The 14,853-nt window shown below is 35.2% G+C and overlaps 3 protein-coding genes across 3 annotated transcripts; 1 reads left to right on the forward strand and 2 right to left on the reverse strand.

Moving 5' to 3' along the window:
* Positions 1-8,339: 8,339 nt before the first annotated feature.
* LOC130950259 (uncharacterized) lies at positions 8,340-9,961 on the forward strand. Its single transcript, XM_057878777.1, has 4 exons — positions 8,340-9,036; positions 9,128-9,552; positions 9,595-9,672; positions 9,797-9,961. Exons 1-4 carry the CDS (start codon positions 8,340-8,342, stop codon positions 9,959-9,961), a joined length of 1,365 nt encoding a protein of 454 aa, XP_057734760.1.
* An 801-nt stretch (positions 9,962-10,762) lies between these two features.
* On the reverse strand, positions 10,763-11,278 carry LOC130950260 (uncharacterized). The gene has a single exon (XM_057878778.1). It carries the CDS (start codon positions 11,276-11,278, stop codon positions 10,763-10,765), a length of 516 nt encoding a protein of 171 aa, XP_057734761.1.
* A 174-nt stretch (positions 11,279-11,452) lies between these two features.
* LOC130950261 (serine/threonine-protein phosphatase 7 long form homolog) lies at positions 11,453-12,248 on the reverse strand. The gene is made up of 3 exons (XM_057878779.1): positions 11,758-12,248; positions 11,554-11,644; positions 11,453-11,461 (listed from the first exon to the last, which is right to left on the reverse strand). Exons 1-3 carry the CDS (start codon positions 12,246-12,248, stop codon positions 11,453-11,455), a joined length of 591 nt encoding a protein of 196 aa, XP_057734762.1.
* Positions 12,249-14,853: the final 2,605 nt, after the last annotated feature.

The following is a 14,853-nucleotide window of genomic DNA, read 5'->3' on the forward strand; positions in this document are numbered from 1 at the left end:
AGATTAATCATCCAGAACCTTCTTTACAAATATCTATCCTACCACAACTCTCTAAATGTTTCTAGATTATTCCATACCACTCTTTATACTTCTATATACATCTATACTCTTCTAGAATACTCTATGACCTTCTAGAGTCTTCTAGAACCTTCTAGAGTATTTTGGAACCTTTTAGGACATTCTAGAACGTTCCAGAACCATCTAGAGTATTCTCAAACACTCCAGAAAACTATACAAACACTGTTAAATCTAACCTTCTAAAATTTTACCGTGACATTCTCCCCCACCTAATGCGCAGACGTCCTCGTCGCGTTCTGTTCATGATAGCGCTCTAGGTGTTCTTGGAATTGCCACAGATCTTCACGAGCTTCCCAACTAGCTTCAGTTATCGGGAGCCCTTTCCACTTGATCAAATATTGAATACTTGGTGGTACCCCTCTTCGTCTCACAACACGATTAGCTAAGATCTCTTCGATTTCTTTATCGAAGGATCTAATCACCACAGGCGGAGCACGACTCGAGTCACCTCTACTCGGTTCATCTTGATCTTCATGATATGGTTTAAGCATACTCACATGGAAGACCGGGTGGATCTTCATAGAGGGAGGGAGTTGTACTTTGTAAGCAACCTCCCCAACACGTCCAATGATCTCAAATGGCCCTTCGTATTTGCGAATTAAGCCCTTATGAACCTTGCGAAAGGCTTTGAATTGTTGTGGAAGAAGTTTAATCATTACCTTGTCTCCCACTTGATAGCTTGCATGCCTCCTCTTCTTATCAGCCCATTTCTTCATCCTCTTTGCAGCTTTGTCAAGGTAAGAACGAGTGACATCTGCTTGTTCTTCCCAAGACTTAATCATATGATAAGCTCCAGGGCTCTTCCCTGAGTAGGAAGAAGAAAGAGAGTGAGGTGTAAGCGGCTGTTGTCCAGTCACAATCTCGAATGGGCTCTTCCCTGTAGACTCACTCCTTTGCAGATTGTATGAAAATTGAGCAATGTCTAGGAGTTTTGTCCAATCCTTCTGATTAGCGCTTACAAAATGCCTCAAGTAACACTCAAGTAAAGCATTCACTCTCTCAGTCTGCCCATCGGTTTGAGGATGGAAGCTTGTTGAAAAATGAAGCTCCGACCCAAGGAGTTTGAACAGCTCTGTCCATAGTCGTCCTGTGAAGCGTGGATCTCGATCACTAATGATGCTCTTAGGCAATCCCCAATATTTCACCACATTCTTGAAGAATAGTCGTGCTGCCTCCTCTGCAGTGCAGTCAGTAGGGGCAGGTATAAAGGTAGCATACTTCGAAAATCGATCCACTACCACGAGAATAGATCCAAACCCCTCGGACTTCGGTAAGGCAGAGATGAAATCTAAAGAGACACTTTCCCACGGTCGCTCTGATGGAGGCAGAGGTTCCAACAACCCGCTTGGTGTCTTGTTTTCAATCTTATCTTGTTGGCACACAAGACAAGTCTTCACATAGCTTTCCACTTCATCTCTCATTTGAGGCCAATAATAAGAAGATTCAATGAGTGCTAAGGTCCTTCGCTGACCTTGGTGACCAGCCCACTTGGTGTCGTGGCATTCTCTTACCAACTTCCTTCTTAGATTTTCCCATTTAGGAACATATAGTCTTCTCCCTTTTGTGTATAGAAGGTCGTTTTCTAACCAAAATCTTTTGGTCTTACCTTCTCTAGCCAACTCCACCAACTTCTTGGCTAATGGATCGTGATGCAACCCTTCCTTGATGGTATGCACAATAACTCCTTCAACCATAGAAATGGCCGCCAACTCAGCCTTGCGACTCAGCGCATCAGCTACCACATTAGTCTTGCCTGACTTGTATTCAAATTCAAATCAAACTCAGCCAAGAAGTCTTGCCACCTAGCTTGTTTGGGGCTTAACTTCTTTTGAGTTTGGAAGTAGCTTGTAGCCACATTGTCTGTCTTGACGATGAAGTGTGAACCAAGCAAGTAGTGACGCCAAGTTCTCAGACAATGCACCACTGCGGTCATCTCCTTCTCTTGGACAGTGTATCGCCTCTCTGTATCATTCAACTTGCGACTCTCAAAGGCAATAGGATGTCCTTCTTGCATCAGAACTCCTCCAATAGCGTAGTCAGAAGCATCAGTGTGGACTTCAAATACCTTTGAGTAGTTGGGTAGTGCTAGTACTGGTCCTTCTGTGATAGCAGCCTTCAACTCATCAAAGGCCTTTTGACACTCCTTTGACCATTCCCAAGAGTGATTCTTCTTGAGAAGATCAGTTAATGGTGCAGCCTTAGCGGAATATCCCTTGATAAATCTCCGATAGTAATTAGCCAACCCAAGGAATGACCTCAATTCAGATACCTTGTTTGGCGGCTCCCACTCTTTGATAGCCTTCACCTTTCCTTGATCCATGCAGAGAGTTCCACCTTTAATGATGTGTCCCAAGAAGTGGACTTCGTCCCTTGCAAAGGAACACTTTTCCTTCTTGTTAAGTGCTCGATAGTCGATGCATAACCTCAATGAACCATCATGCTTCTTTTGGAATAACTGGTGCGCCATAAGGTGCCTTCGATGGACAGATGAACCCAGCATCTAGCAAATCTTTGAGTTGCTTCTTCAACTCCTCGAGTTCTGGCGGTGCCATTCTATACGGTGTTGAGGCGGGCGGCTTTGCTCCTAACTCCAATTCAATATTGTGGTCCACCTTCCTCCTAGGTGGTAGTTGTTTTGGCAACTCGGAAGGCATCACATCCTTATTTTCTTCAAGGAGTTCCTTGATTTTGGGAGGAACGTCTTCTCTTTCAGATGTTGGCTCCTCTTGTAATAGAGCCAAATATGTAATCTCTCCCTTCTTGAACCCTTTTTTGAGTTGCATAGCAGAGAGTATCGGTGGCCCTCCAACTTTAGATACTGTAGGGACCATGCATGGAGACCCTTTCTCCATGACACATACTACGTCGTAGTATGGCATAGGTATTATATTTACCTTCCTTTGCAAATCGAGCCCGATGACTATTTTAAAATCATCCATGGGTGCTACTGAGAAATCTACAAGGCCCTTCCAAGAACCAAGAGTCATCTCAACCCCTTTTGCTACTCCCTTAAGGGGTTCACCCTTGGTGTTCACGGGTTTGAACCAGCCATTCTTTTCAGTGATCTTCAACCCAAGCCTCTTTGCTTCATCAGACGTGATGAAGTTGTGTGTAGCACCAGTGTCGATCATAGCCATGACAGGTTTTTCATTGATAAAGGCTTTGACATACATCAAGCCTTTCTTTTCTGTGGTGCTTGCCTTTTTGCCCTTCACAGCATTTATGTGTTGGATGGATCCAACACACTCAGTTACTTGAGTTTGAGCTTCTCGTTCCTCGGCGATAGATGCCAGAGTCCCTAGCTTGGGACAATCCTTCATTTGGTGTGGCCCCTTGCACACGAAGCATCCTCCTTTGGGCACGAAAGCCTTCTTCTTTTCCTCATACTCTTTCTTTGAAGAGTATTTTCCTTCCTTCTTGATTGAGAAACTCTTCCCCTTGTCTCCCCCACCTTTAGCAGAACTAGGCTTGGAGAAAGACTTGGGTTTAGAGTCTCCCCTATGATACTCAGTGAGTGATTCGGCCACCACGATGGCCTCATCGACATCCTTAACATTCCTTCTTTGTAGTTCTTGCTTTGCCCAAGGTTGGAGTCCATCAATGAAGAAGAACAATGCATCCTCTGATGCTAAGTTGGGGATTTGAAGCGTGAGAGTAGTAAACTCCTTTACGTAGTCGCTAATCGTACTCTTGTGCTTCAACTCCCTCAACTTCTTCCTTGCTTCATAAACCACATTCTCAGGGAAGAATTGTCTTTTCAATTCCCTTTTGAAATCCTCCCATGTGGCTATGTTGCAAGTACCTTTTTCCATATCTACGCACTTTCTCCTCCACCACAAAGTAGCATTATCAGAAAGGTAGAGAGCTGCAGTGCGTACCTTTATTGCTTCTTCCACCACCCCTTGGCCTTCGAAGTACCTCTCCATTTGCCATAGGAAGTTCTCCACCTCGCGAGCGTCCCTTACGCCCTTGAACTCCTTTGGCTTGGGAAGATCAATCTTTGTCGTCTCCCTTATAATGGTTGGTCGAGATTTCGCCTCCTCGAACCAAACTCGAACTTCCTCAAATAGCTTTAAGGAATTCTCAAGCTTCTCTTCAATTTGGAGCATGCTTTCTTTGAAAGCATCTAGTTCTCCTAACACGTGAGCCTCGAGGGTCTCCTTGTCATGTTCTATCCTTTGGAACCGCTCATCCATAGAGGATAGAACATTTTCCAACATAGAAACTCTTTCTTCTAAGAAGTTAGAGTCCTTACCTCTAGGCTCACTTGAAGAACGTACCTTCTTGCCTCCCCATTGAGAAGGAATAGTATCTCTTCCCCTTTGTGACTCAACATGCTCCATGGTGATATTTGAAGCCATACCCACAAACCACTTGTGCTCCCTCTCGAACCTTGCTCGGATACCAAATTGTCACGGCCTTGGACACACTCCAACGCTACCGTGCCGGCACTCGGACTTACTCAACCTCTTGAGCTAAGACCAAGTCAGCCTAACCCTCAATACTTAGCAAGTAAGCTAAGAATACAAGAGAACACAAGAGAAGGAAGCTTTGGTGGAAAGAACACTTTATTGCTCAAGTGTGGTTACAAATGATTCACACACACCCAAACTCTAACTCTCACCCCTATTTATAGCCATCCACTTTCTCAATGGATGGTTAGGATTAAATCTAATCAACGGTCCAGATTAATCATCCAGAACCTTCTTTACAAATATCTATCCTACCACAACTCTCTAAATGTTTCTAGATTATTCCATACCACTCTTTATACTTCTATATACATCTATACTCTTCTAGAATACTCTATGACCTTCTAGAGTCTTCTAGAACCTTCTAGAGTATTTTGGAACCTTTTAGGACATTCTAGAACGTTCCAGAACCATCTAGAGTATTCTCAAACACTCCAGAAAACTATACAAACACTGTTAAATCTAACCTTCTAAAATTTTACCGTGACACTATGTCCAAAATCCCATTTTCTTTCATCTTGCTCTTTTATTATGTAATTAATTTTGATGTATTAATAAGTATAACATTTTATTTGGGTGTTATTAAATTGTTTAAAAAAATATTTTTTATTTTGTTGCATGTTGATGAATTTAAAAAATAATAGAAAAATAAAAAATTTAGAGGTTATAATTTATATTTTTTTAAAATGTATGTTTTATTTTAAAAAAATATATTTTTATATAAGAGTAAAGTATCGTTTTTATCTTTAACATTTGAGATAAATTATATTTGTGTCCTTAACGTTTAAAACTTTAAATCCTCCTATTTGTATTCTTAACGTTTATAAAAGTATTTCATTATTATCCTGCCGTGAATTATACAAACAAATCAGATTGTATTTTTCAATTATTCTCATTTGAATGTATCCGTTCTCAATCAGGTTTCACTTTGATGTGTTCGATTTTAATATTTTATCTATTATTTTAATGCAAATATTGTAGGAGTTAGTTTCAACTTTTAATGAGCTATTTTTTATAGTGGATCATCATTCTATTCCAGACATTTGTATTATAACATTAAGAAGAAATTTTTAGAACTCAAACTAAAACTCATGACGTGACTGCAGGATAACATTGAATCACTTTTACAAACGTTAGGAATACAAATAAGACGATTTAAACACTCGGGACATAAATATAACTTACATCAAATATTGGAGACAAAAATAATATTTTACTCTTTATATAATAAATAAATAATATTTTTATATTATTATACCTAAACATAATTAATAAATAAAATAATTTTTTATACGAAATATCTAAATATAAAATTATTTTATTTTTCTAAAAGATCATTTAAAAAAACTAAAAAAGATCTTTTATTAAAAATTCACTCAAACAAATTTGTAAATAATTTTACACGTATATCTAATTATGTAATATTATTTTAAATAATAATCTAAAAAATATATAGTTACATGACAGCATAAAATATTTTAGACAATTAGGATACTAAATCGTGTCAGCTATTGGGTTGAAAGTTTCAGGTTGAGACTCTAATCAGACTGAGGTGATTCAACATGATTCTTAGGCCAAATTAAATTCGTATGGCTTTGGACTCATTTTATGCGAGATAATTTTTTTCCGTGAGTTCTTTCCATATTTTTTACTTTTACTTTTACTTTTACTTTTTTAAGTTTTCAGTAATTTTTTCTTTCTTGTAAATTTATCTTTTTAGTAAAATTGTTCTTTTCATTTCTTTTAAGAGTTTTTGTACTTTGTATTTAAATTCAAAGTCTTTTAATATGGTCGAAGGCAATTTATTATTTTCTTTAAATTAAATATCATTTTTTAACTATTTTATTTTCAAAGTTATTTTTTTATATTTCAGATTTTCTTTTATTATTTTAACTAAGTAAAAGAATCTTTGATGCATTTTCAAAAATTAGTATCTATAAAAAGGTTTCATTCTGAAATCATTAGATATAGAACTAACTTAAATTTGCTAAAAATTTGTATAACAATAATAAAAATAATGATGATAATGACAATTGATATTTGAATAGAAAATAAAATTAATTGAAATAAAATTAACTATATACTGGAATTTGTATTTTAAATAAATAAAAAATTAATATTTTATGAGTATAGACATATTCAAAAAAAATTTATATATATATATATATATATATATATATTTTTTTTTTAATTTATCTTATTAATACTACAAATAAGATATTTATAAATATATTTCGTTTGTATTGCTAACAAAATACGTGTAAAAAATTTTAAACACGTATCTTGACTACATACTATATTAATCCTTAGGTTATTGAATTATGAGATACACTAGAAAACAAGCAATCTTTTAACCTCTTGTTGGCTTTTCCAACTATTTAAGATATTTTTTATATCAACACGTACAACATTAATCAAAGCAAATTCTATGCAGTCCAGCCCAACTTAAGAGAACTTAAGGTTCATGATTTCTTCTTGGTTCATTTTTTTAGTTATTGTAAAAGATTTGGTGTAATACTTTAATATTAGAAGTGGAGGTGTTTTGTAAAAATATGATGGCCGTACAATTTGCAGGTAGGAGTAGATTTTGGCTGACACATTCATGAAGATAATACGCAAAAGATGGAATCTATTTTTTAATATTTATATAATACGCAGAAGGCATATTGTATTATTTAATATTAAAGTGACAATACACAGTCTACGTATTGTTAATACACAGATTGTGTATTATTAATACACAGATTACAAATTACAAAGATACAGACTACGTATTGTGAATTTACAGATTGTATATTGTCGTTTCCTAAATAAAAAATTATAATTGAAGTACTATAAAAAAAGGAACGGTATTAGGTTGATTGACTATGAGAGTGTTTTATTTTTTTAAGGATGTAAGAGTATAAAAATAGAGAGAGATATTAGTTTGAAAATATATTATAATGGTCAAATCTTTTCCCAAACATCTGAAAGTGTAAATTTTGTTTGTGAGAATCCACGTGATATTGTTATTTCTTTTGCAATAACATGTGAGGAAGTTAAGAGTATACTTTGTCAATGTGGTGATAATCAAATATTAAAGAGAGTCGTAAATATTTTTTATAGACAACCTGTTTTAGTGTTCGGTGGTTTCGTTCAGTTTCAAATAATGTATGTGGTTGACGAAGGAAGTATGCAAGGGATATTTTCGATCTACCAACAAATACGGGCACAAGTATCTGTTCTCGAGTTGTATGTTGAGTTTGAAGAATTAGTTGAGGTTGATTTACCGGAGGCTAACATCGACTGGACAGTTTATAATGCTGAAAGCGAAGAGAAATTTGAGGGCACTTACCATATTGTTGGTCCAACTGAAGAAGTGGGTGAAGATGATATAATAGTTGAGTCTAACGTAGCAGATGTGGCAAATGCACTGGCGAGCCAACATCCATCTAGATAGCATTCTTTCATGCACGCTTTGGATGTAGATGCTATGAATGCACCAAAATTTCCTGAGGATATCAATTCAAGTAAGCAGTTATTATTATTATTATTATTGAATCGTAAAGCAACAGTGTTGTTGCAGCAATTAAAGATTATACCATTCGCAGGAGAGTGGATTACCGGGTGTGTGAATTTGAGCCAACCACTTTTTATGCTAAGTGTGTACAATAAGAAACAAGTTGCGATTGGCTTATTAGGGCTAGTCTTATTAAGAGAAAGTTTTGTTAGGTAATAAGGCGATACAATGGTAGTCACACATGCACCAAAACTAGAATTTCTCAAGATCATACCAAGCTAAATTCAGACATGATTGTAGAGGTGATAAAGCCGTTGGTTGAAACTGATCCATCTTTGAAAGTGAAATCTGTGATTGCTGAAGTGCAGTCAAAATTCAATTATACGACAAGTTACCGCAAAGCATGGCTCGCCAAGCAAAAGGCAATTGCAAACCTTTTTGGTGATTGGGAAGCTTCTTATGAAGCTTTGCCGTTGTGGTTTGAAGCAATGGTACAAAAAGATCTATCAGCAGCAGTCGAGATCGAAACTGTACCAGCATATCAAGGGGATGAGGTAGTCCAGGATGTTAGGATACTGACGCGGATATTTTGGAGCTTTTATCCTTGCATAAGAGCATTTAGGAGTTGCAAGCCAATCATACAGATAGATGGGACACATCTGTACGGGAAATATAAAGGAGCTCTATTAGTTGCAGTTTCTCAAGATGGTAATGGCAATATTGTGCCTCTTGTATTTGCCGTTGTTGAGGGTGAGACTTCTGATGCATGGCACTTCTTTCTTACTCATTTGTGCACACATGTGGTGACTCGAGATAGTGTTGGGCTTATCTCTGATCGTCACGACTCTATTACCTCAGCAATAGCTCGTAGTAATGGATCATGGGAACCTCCAAGAGCTATCCGAATGTTTTGTGTTAGGCACATAGCATCCAACTTTTCGAGAAATTTCAAGGCAACGTATTTACAGAAGCTGATAGTCAACATGGGTACGTAAATTATTGTGAAATAACGGCGTATTTATTTTTACAAGGCATATAGCATCCATCTTATTGATTTTGTTTTCTTGGTTATTTACAGGCTATTGTAGGACTGTGCGTGAATTTAATGTGCAGTATGCAAGATTGCGTGAACGTGGTGAGGCTTACACGCGATGGATTGATCGAATTCTACGACAGGAATTTACATTGGCATTTGATAATGGATACCGTTGGGGTTATATGACCACAAACATAGTTGAGTGCATCAACGGAGTATTGAAGGGAGCGCGAAATCTTCCTATCACGTCACTTGTGAAAGCAACTTTTTACATACTAAATGGGTTGTTTACTAGGAAGAGGGCCGAGACTGAGGTTCGAAGGAATGCAGGACATGTATTTTCTGAATATGCTAGCAACAAACTGCAATCGAATCAGCAAGCAGCGGGAAACATCCAGGTTAACCTATTTGACAGGCAGAATGAGATCTTTGAGTTACGTGAGATGACCAGTGGTATCGAGTATGTGGTGAATCTCTGTTAACGGTATTATGATTGTGGTGAGTTTTAGACAGATCGAATCTCTTATCGCCATGCCTTTACATGTTGTGCGAACCAACGACTTGATTGGCAACAAGACGTTCATGAGGTATATAGGATGGATGAGATAAAAAAAAAAGGTGTATAGAGCACGGTTTAAGCCATTATAAAATCTAGCAACGTGGCCGATGTATCAAGGACCAAGACATATACCTAATCCGCACTTAAAGCAGGTTTCCAAAGGGCGTCCCAAAATAACCCGCTTCTTGAATGAAATGGATATGCGTGATATGCGTGGTCATAGACGTTGCAGGCTTTGTGGAGGCGAGGGCCACAGTCGAAGTAGATGCCCTCATCGTGTCGGGTCTAGTGCTGGTGGATCTGCACCTATGTCTTAGTGCATTTGGTTTTTCCTTCATTAGGAATTGGATTCATTTCATCAATTGTATTAAATACTACTTTATGAAATCCCTGTGTACTCGAATCTAATGTGAAAAATTCATAACAATTACAATAGCAATCTTAAATTAATAGATAAATAACAATTATTTGCTAAATGTCTTTTTCACAAATTTAGTACATTTTTCAACTGCCTTTTTTATTGTGGAAAGGGTATATCTACTTGCACTTCTACCTGTTGGGTCAATCCTCAGATTATACTCTTTACCATGAAAATCTGGAGTATCCCCCCTATCCGCACCTTCCACACCATCTATATGACATAAAAAAAACCACAATAATAAATATATCACAAGAAAACACTAATATATCACGATAACGAATACACAATAACGAATACACTAATATATCACAATAACAAATACAAAAATATATCATAATCATACACTAATATACCACAATAATGAATATAATAGTATATTATTACCTGCATCGTCATCACCATCCCTGTCACCGTCACTATCATCCTCACCATCATTATCATCATTCGCCATTGACGCCTGCACCTGAGAAAAATCAACAGCATTACTAAAACCAATCCCTCTGGCGACACTCTGGATCGAATCACTCTGAATCGAGTCAATAGACCTTCTAGCTCCAGATCGTGGAGAGGGGCTATGACGTCGTAGTCACGAATCAACAAATGACCGACCTGAAACAATTTGAGGTGATTGTCTACTACACTGCGGAGCCTGCTCGTTAATTTCAGGAGGTTGCGACTGTAATTGTTGCCCTTGCAATTAAGGGTCCAACAACTCATTTATCCATTGCGATGTGTCTGTTTCAAGAACCCACCAATACAACTGATGATTTGAAGATTGCTCAGTTGTGTCCCTCTGCTGTGACATAGCGGGTCGATAATATGCTTGATATGGCGGCATCTGTAATGAATGTGAGTCATGGAATAACTGACTAAAGAATGAGACTCTAGGCTCAATGTACGGTTGTGTGTATGGGTACTGGTATGGGTGCATGATAGGTTGTGGCTGTGGCTGTGGTTGTGCCTCTTGTTGTGGCTGTGGCTGTGGCTGTGGCTGTGGTTGTGGAACATAACCAGTTAAACGCATGTGAGCCCCATATTCATCATTATACCATTGCATATACGCTTCAGACGCTTGATAGTGCACTACGGGATCACCAACCAGAGCGGAGGTCAAACGATTTATCCATCTCATAATGTATGCATAATGCTCATCTCTCCAATCTTTGTTCTTTGGTCCAGTCAGGACCACGTTGTGAGCTTCTGCAAGCATCATAGGTTCACTAGGAACTTCCTGCTGTAAACCAAATTGTCTTGTGACCGTATCTGATGCATGTCATTCAATGCACTCAAATGATATCAGTGGCACAGTTGCACTCCATGTTAAGCGATGTTGCAAGATTTCATTAGGAACTATAATGTTTCCCATACGTTCATAGATGTACGGGTTTCATATAAACTGCAAACGCATAACAAAATGAACATATAAATATAACTACAAAACAATGCACAATAATAATAAAACTTATAAATGTAATAAAAAAAACTTACCCCATCTACAGGAATATCATCTATTAACTGCCTAATATGCGCGATGGTCCACTTTTTGTAGCCATGAAATTGCGAGCACCAAGCAATCCAGCTGAAATAAAATGAAACTATATTATACTAAATCGATATATTTAAATCATATATTTGAACAATACATACTAAATAATTCATAGTAACATGTTATATTAAGATTAGTAACTTTACCTGCACACAAGCGGAAAGCTTGGTTGCGATTGCACAGGTGCTAGGAACGGTAACCGTTCCCAAGCCCATACATAAAGCAGCGCCAATGGACCATCCACATCTTTACAATTATAATGTGATGCCTGACATAATGTCCTATACAAACGTGCCAGGCAAGTGGAACCCCAACTAAAGTTCTTAATCTCAGCAAAATTACGGAGCAGAGGCAAATACTTCGAGTGAACTGTCATTCCAGATTTGTCACAAAATAAATTTGTGCCGAACAACAATAATATATGAATCTTTACGTACATTTGTCTGCCCAGGACGGTATCTAACTGCATGCGTTGCTTTAGGGTGCGGAGCCATGCAAGTTTGACACCACTTCCTTTGTGATCAGCTGCAGTAGGTACTGTCGCAAATTGAATCATGAATTCATTTTCGAGGCTACTACTACTACTATCTGTAAATCCTGACACTGGTAAACCATCCGTGGGGAGTCCAAAAATCATTGCAACATCTTCCAAGGTAATCGTGCATTCACCGTGTGGAAGGTGGAATGTGTGAGTTTCCAGGCGCCACCGCTCAATCAAGGCATTCACAAGTGCATTGTGCAAAGTAAGTTTTTCTAGTATCTGAGATATGTGATAAAATCAACTATCTCGTAACTCGATTTCGATTTGGGGATCATACACATCTTGGTGGAGATATCTTGATCCCAAATCTCTTGAATTCTGAAATAAATTGAAAAATATAATGAGTATCAAAAACAACAACAACAACGACAATAAGAACAATAATAATAACAATAACAATAATAAATGAACAAAGATAAAAAATAATTACATATGATGGACGATCCAGATATTCAACAATATGATCTTCAGGACGCGTAATGTCACGAACCATATTATGTGTTTATCTTTTCCTGAAAAAATTATATTATATAAACTTTATTAAATCTAAATTTAAATATTCATATTTAAATTAAATTTGAATTTAAAAAATTAACTCTTATTTAAATTTATTATATTTAGATATTTATAAAAAATATCAAATATGTTTGATATGTTTAAAATATACAAATTAAAAAATATTTGAAATCAAACTTAAATATATATTTAAATATATATTAAATTAACAATTAAAAATATTTTCAATTTTAAATATATATTTAAACTATAAATATTTTCAAATTCAAACTTAGATATATAGTTAAATTCGAAACATGTTTAATTTATATCTAAATTCAAATTATAAATATATATATTTACTCAAATTTAAATAAATACCGAAAACCAAAATGTAATTAAAGACATTTTCTGGTCTATATTTAATTTTAAAAAAATATTTAATTTTAAATTATAAATATGTATTTTTATATATTTAAATTTTATTCAAATTTAAATTTAAATATTTAATTAAAACCAAAATATATTTAAAGTCAAATTTAAAGTCGGATTTAAATATAGATTTAAATTTAAAATATATTTAAATTCAAATTTAAATTTATAATTAAAACCACAGTAAATTTAAAGACAAATTTAAATACATATTTAAATTTAAAATATATTTAAATTTAAATTATAAATATATATATATTTAAATATGTTTAAATTTAAATTTAATTTTATAAACAAACCTGAAATATAGTAACTTCAAATTTACTTATATATGTAATTTCGAAATATATTTAAATTCAAATATCAATATAAAATTAAAACTAAAATATATTTAAATATCTATTTAAATTTAAAATTTTTAAAATATAAATTAAAATCACAATTATATTTTATTTTCAGATTTAAATAACTTAAATAAAAAATTATATTTAAATTTAAAATATATTTAATACTAATCACTACTTAACATCATCATATATCATTTATCTAAATATATAATAAAGGTATAATTTTTACTTATGTATTTTTTTTACTATTAATAAATAAATACCATTCAATTTAAATAACAACTATACATATTATTATCACATTATTTCTATTTCAGATTAAAAAAATGCACAATTAATCTACTAATTATATTAGTAATATTAAAATAACTTACTTCGTCACAAAAAAACAACTTACTTGTTAATTTTTAAAGAAACAAACAGCTTGACAAATGAAGACGGAAGTCTGTGCAAGAAGAACTATGGAAGGATGGAACTAAGGAGGCATTGAAGAGTAGAAGGAGACGAAACTGAGTGTGTGAAACTGTGGTTGTGTCTCTGATAGTGTATGCAAATTGGAGAATGTGTGTGTAAATTGGAAAGAGAAACAGTAATTATTCACCTTATTCACGGACTTGCAGGAGTTCGACGCGTGTCGACCATGCACGCAATACGCGTTTTGCGTATTGTCAAGGGAATACGCACTTTGCGTATTGTACTTCCTGAAGTATATGCCTCCAGACCCCATTAAACACCATTTTTTTAATATCTTCGTAAATCTCACTTTCTTCATCAATAATGGAATAAAAAATCCTTTCTTTCTTCCTTTTTTTTTCTTTCTTTAATTTTCTCTTTCTTTCTTCCTTTTTTTATTTTGTACCATCAATTTTACAACTGTAATTTGACGAAAATTATTGTTTTAATAAGAAATGGAATTGGTGTTTAATTTTAATATGGACATCAAATATATTTTATAGTATTGTAGATGTATAAAAAATACTGACAAAACATATTAGGGGTATATTGTTACCGTGCATAAGAGATTCGTCGCAGCTTTATACATGTGTTGGCACTCGAGTAACACGTGAGGTGTATTGTTTTAGCTTTTTCAAAAATTCTGAGTAGCTTTATCGATGTGGCGGCACCAGAACAATACGTAGAAAGTATTGCTTCAACTTTTGCAGAAATTTCGAATAATTTTTTCAAAAATTTTGAACATGTTTTTTAGATATTCCCAACATCTTTTATAATACGTGGAGGAAGTGTTGACAGTTGTTTGCATGCAATAGACCGTGTCCTTTTTCGAGAACATGTGATGCAGAGGTGGAAGCTCTTTAAATTGAGTTTAATCCCCCTTCTTTTCTTCAACATTCGTAATACGCATAGAGTAAGTAAATGAGAGAGAAAGGAAAAATAGAGTGAATAATATAGTTGTTGATCCTAAAAAG

The sequence above is a fragment of the Arachis stenosperma genome, chromosome 9, assembly GCF_014773155.1.
Source record: "Arachis stenosperma cultivar V10309 chromosome 9, arast.V10309.gnm1.PFL2, whole genome shotgun sequence".
Classification (NCBI taxonomy): domain Eukaryota; kingdom Viridiplantae; phylum Streptophyta; class Magnoliopsida; order Fabales; family Fabaceae; genus Arachis; species Arachis stenosperma.

What these genes read in the sequence shown, in the direction of transcription:
- LOC130950259 (XM_057878777.1), top strand. Translation starts at nt 8,340, where the DNA reads ATGATTGTAGAGGTGATAAAGCCGTTGGTTGAAACTGATCCATCTTTG. An exon ending in CCAGTGGTATCGAGTATGTG is followed by an intron (nt 9,553 to 9,594) that starts GTGAATCTCTGT and finishes GGTGAGTTTTAG; the next exon opens with ACAGATCGAATCTCTTATCG. An exon ending in GGCAACAAGACGTTCATGAG is followed by an intron (nt 9,673 to 9,796) that starts GTATATAGGATG and finishes CACTTAAAGCAG; the next exon opens with GTTTCCAAAGGGCGTCCCAA.
- LOC130950260 (XM_057878778.1), bottom strand. Translation starts at nt 11,278, where the DNA reads ATGATGCTTGCAGAAGCTCACAACGTGGTCCTGACTGGACCAAAGAAC.
- LOC130950261 (XM_057878779.1), bottom strand. Translation starts at nt 12,248, where the DNA reads ATGATTTTTGGACTCCCCACGGATGGTTTACCAGTGTCAGGATTTACA. An exon ending in AGCTTTCCGCTTGTGTGCAG is followed by an intron (nt 11,645 to 11,757) that starts GTAAAGTTACTA and finishes ATTTTATTTCAG; the next exon opens with CTGGATTGCTTGGTGCTCGC.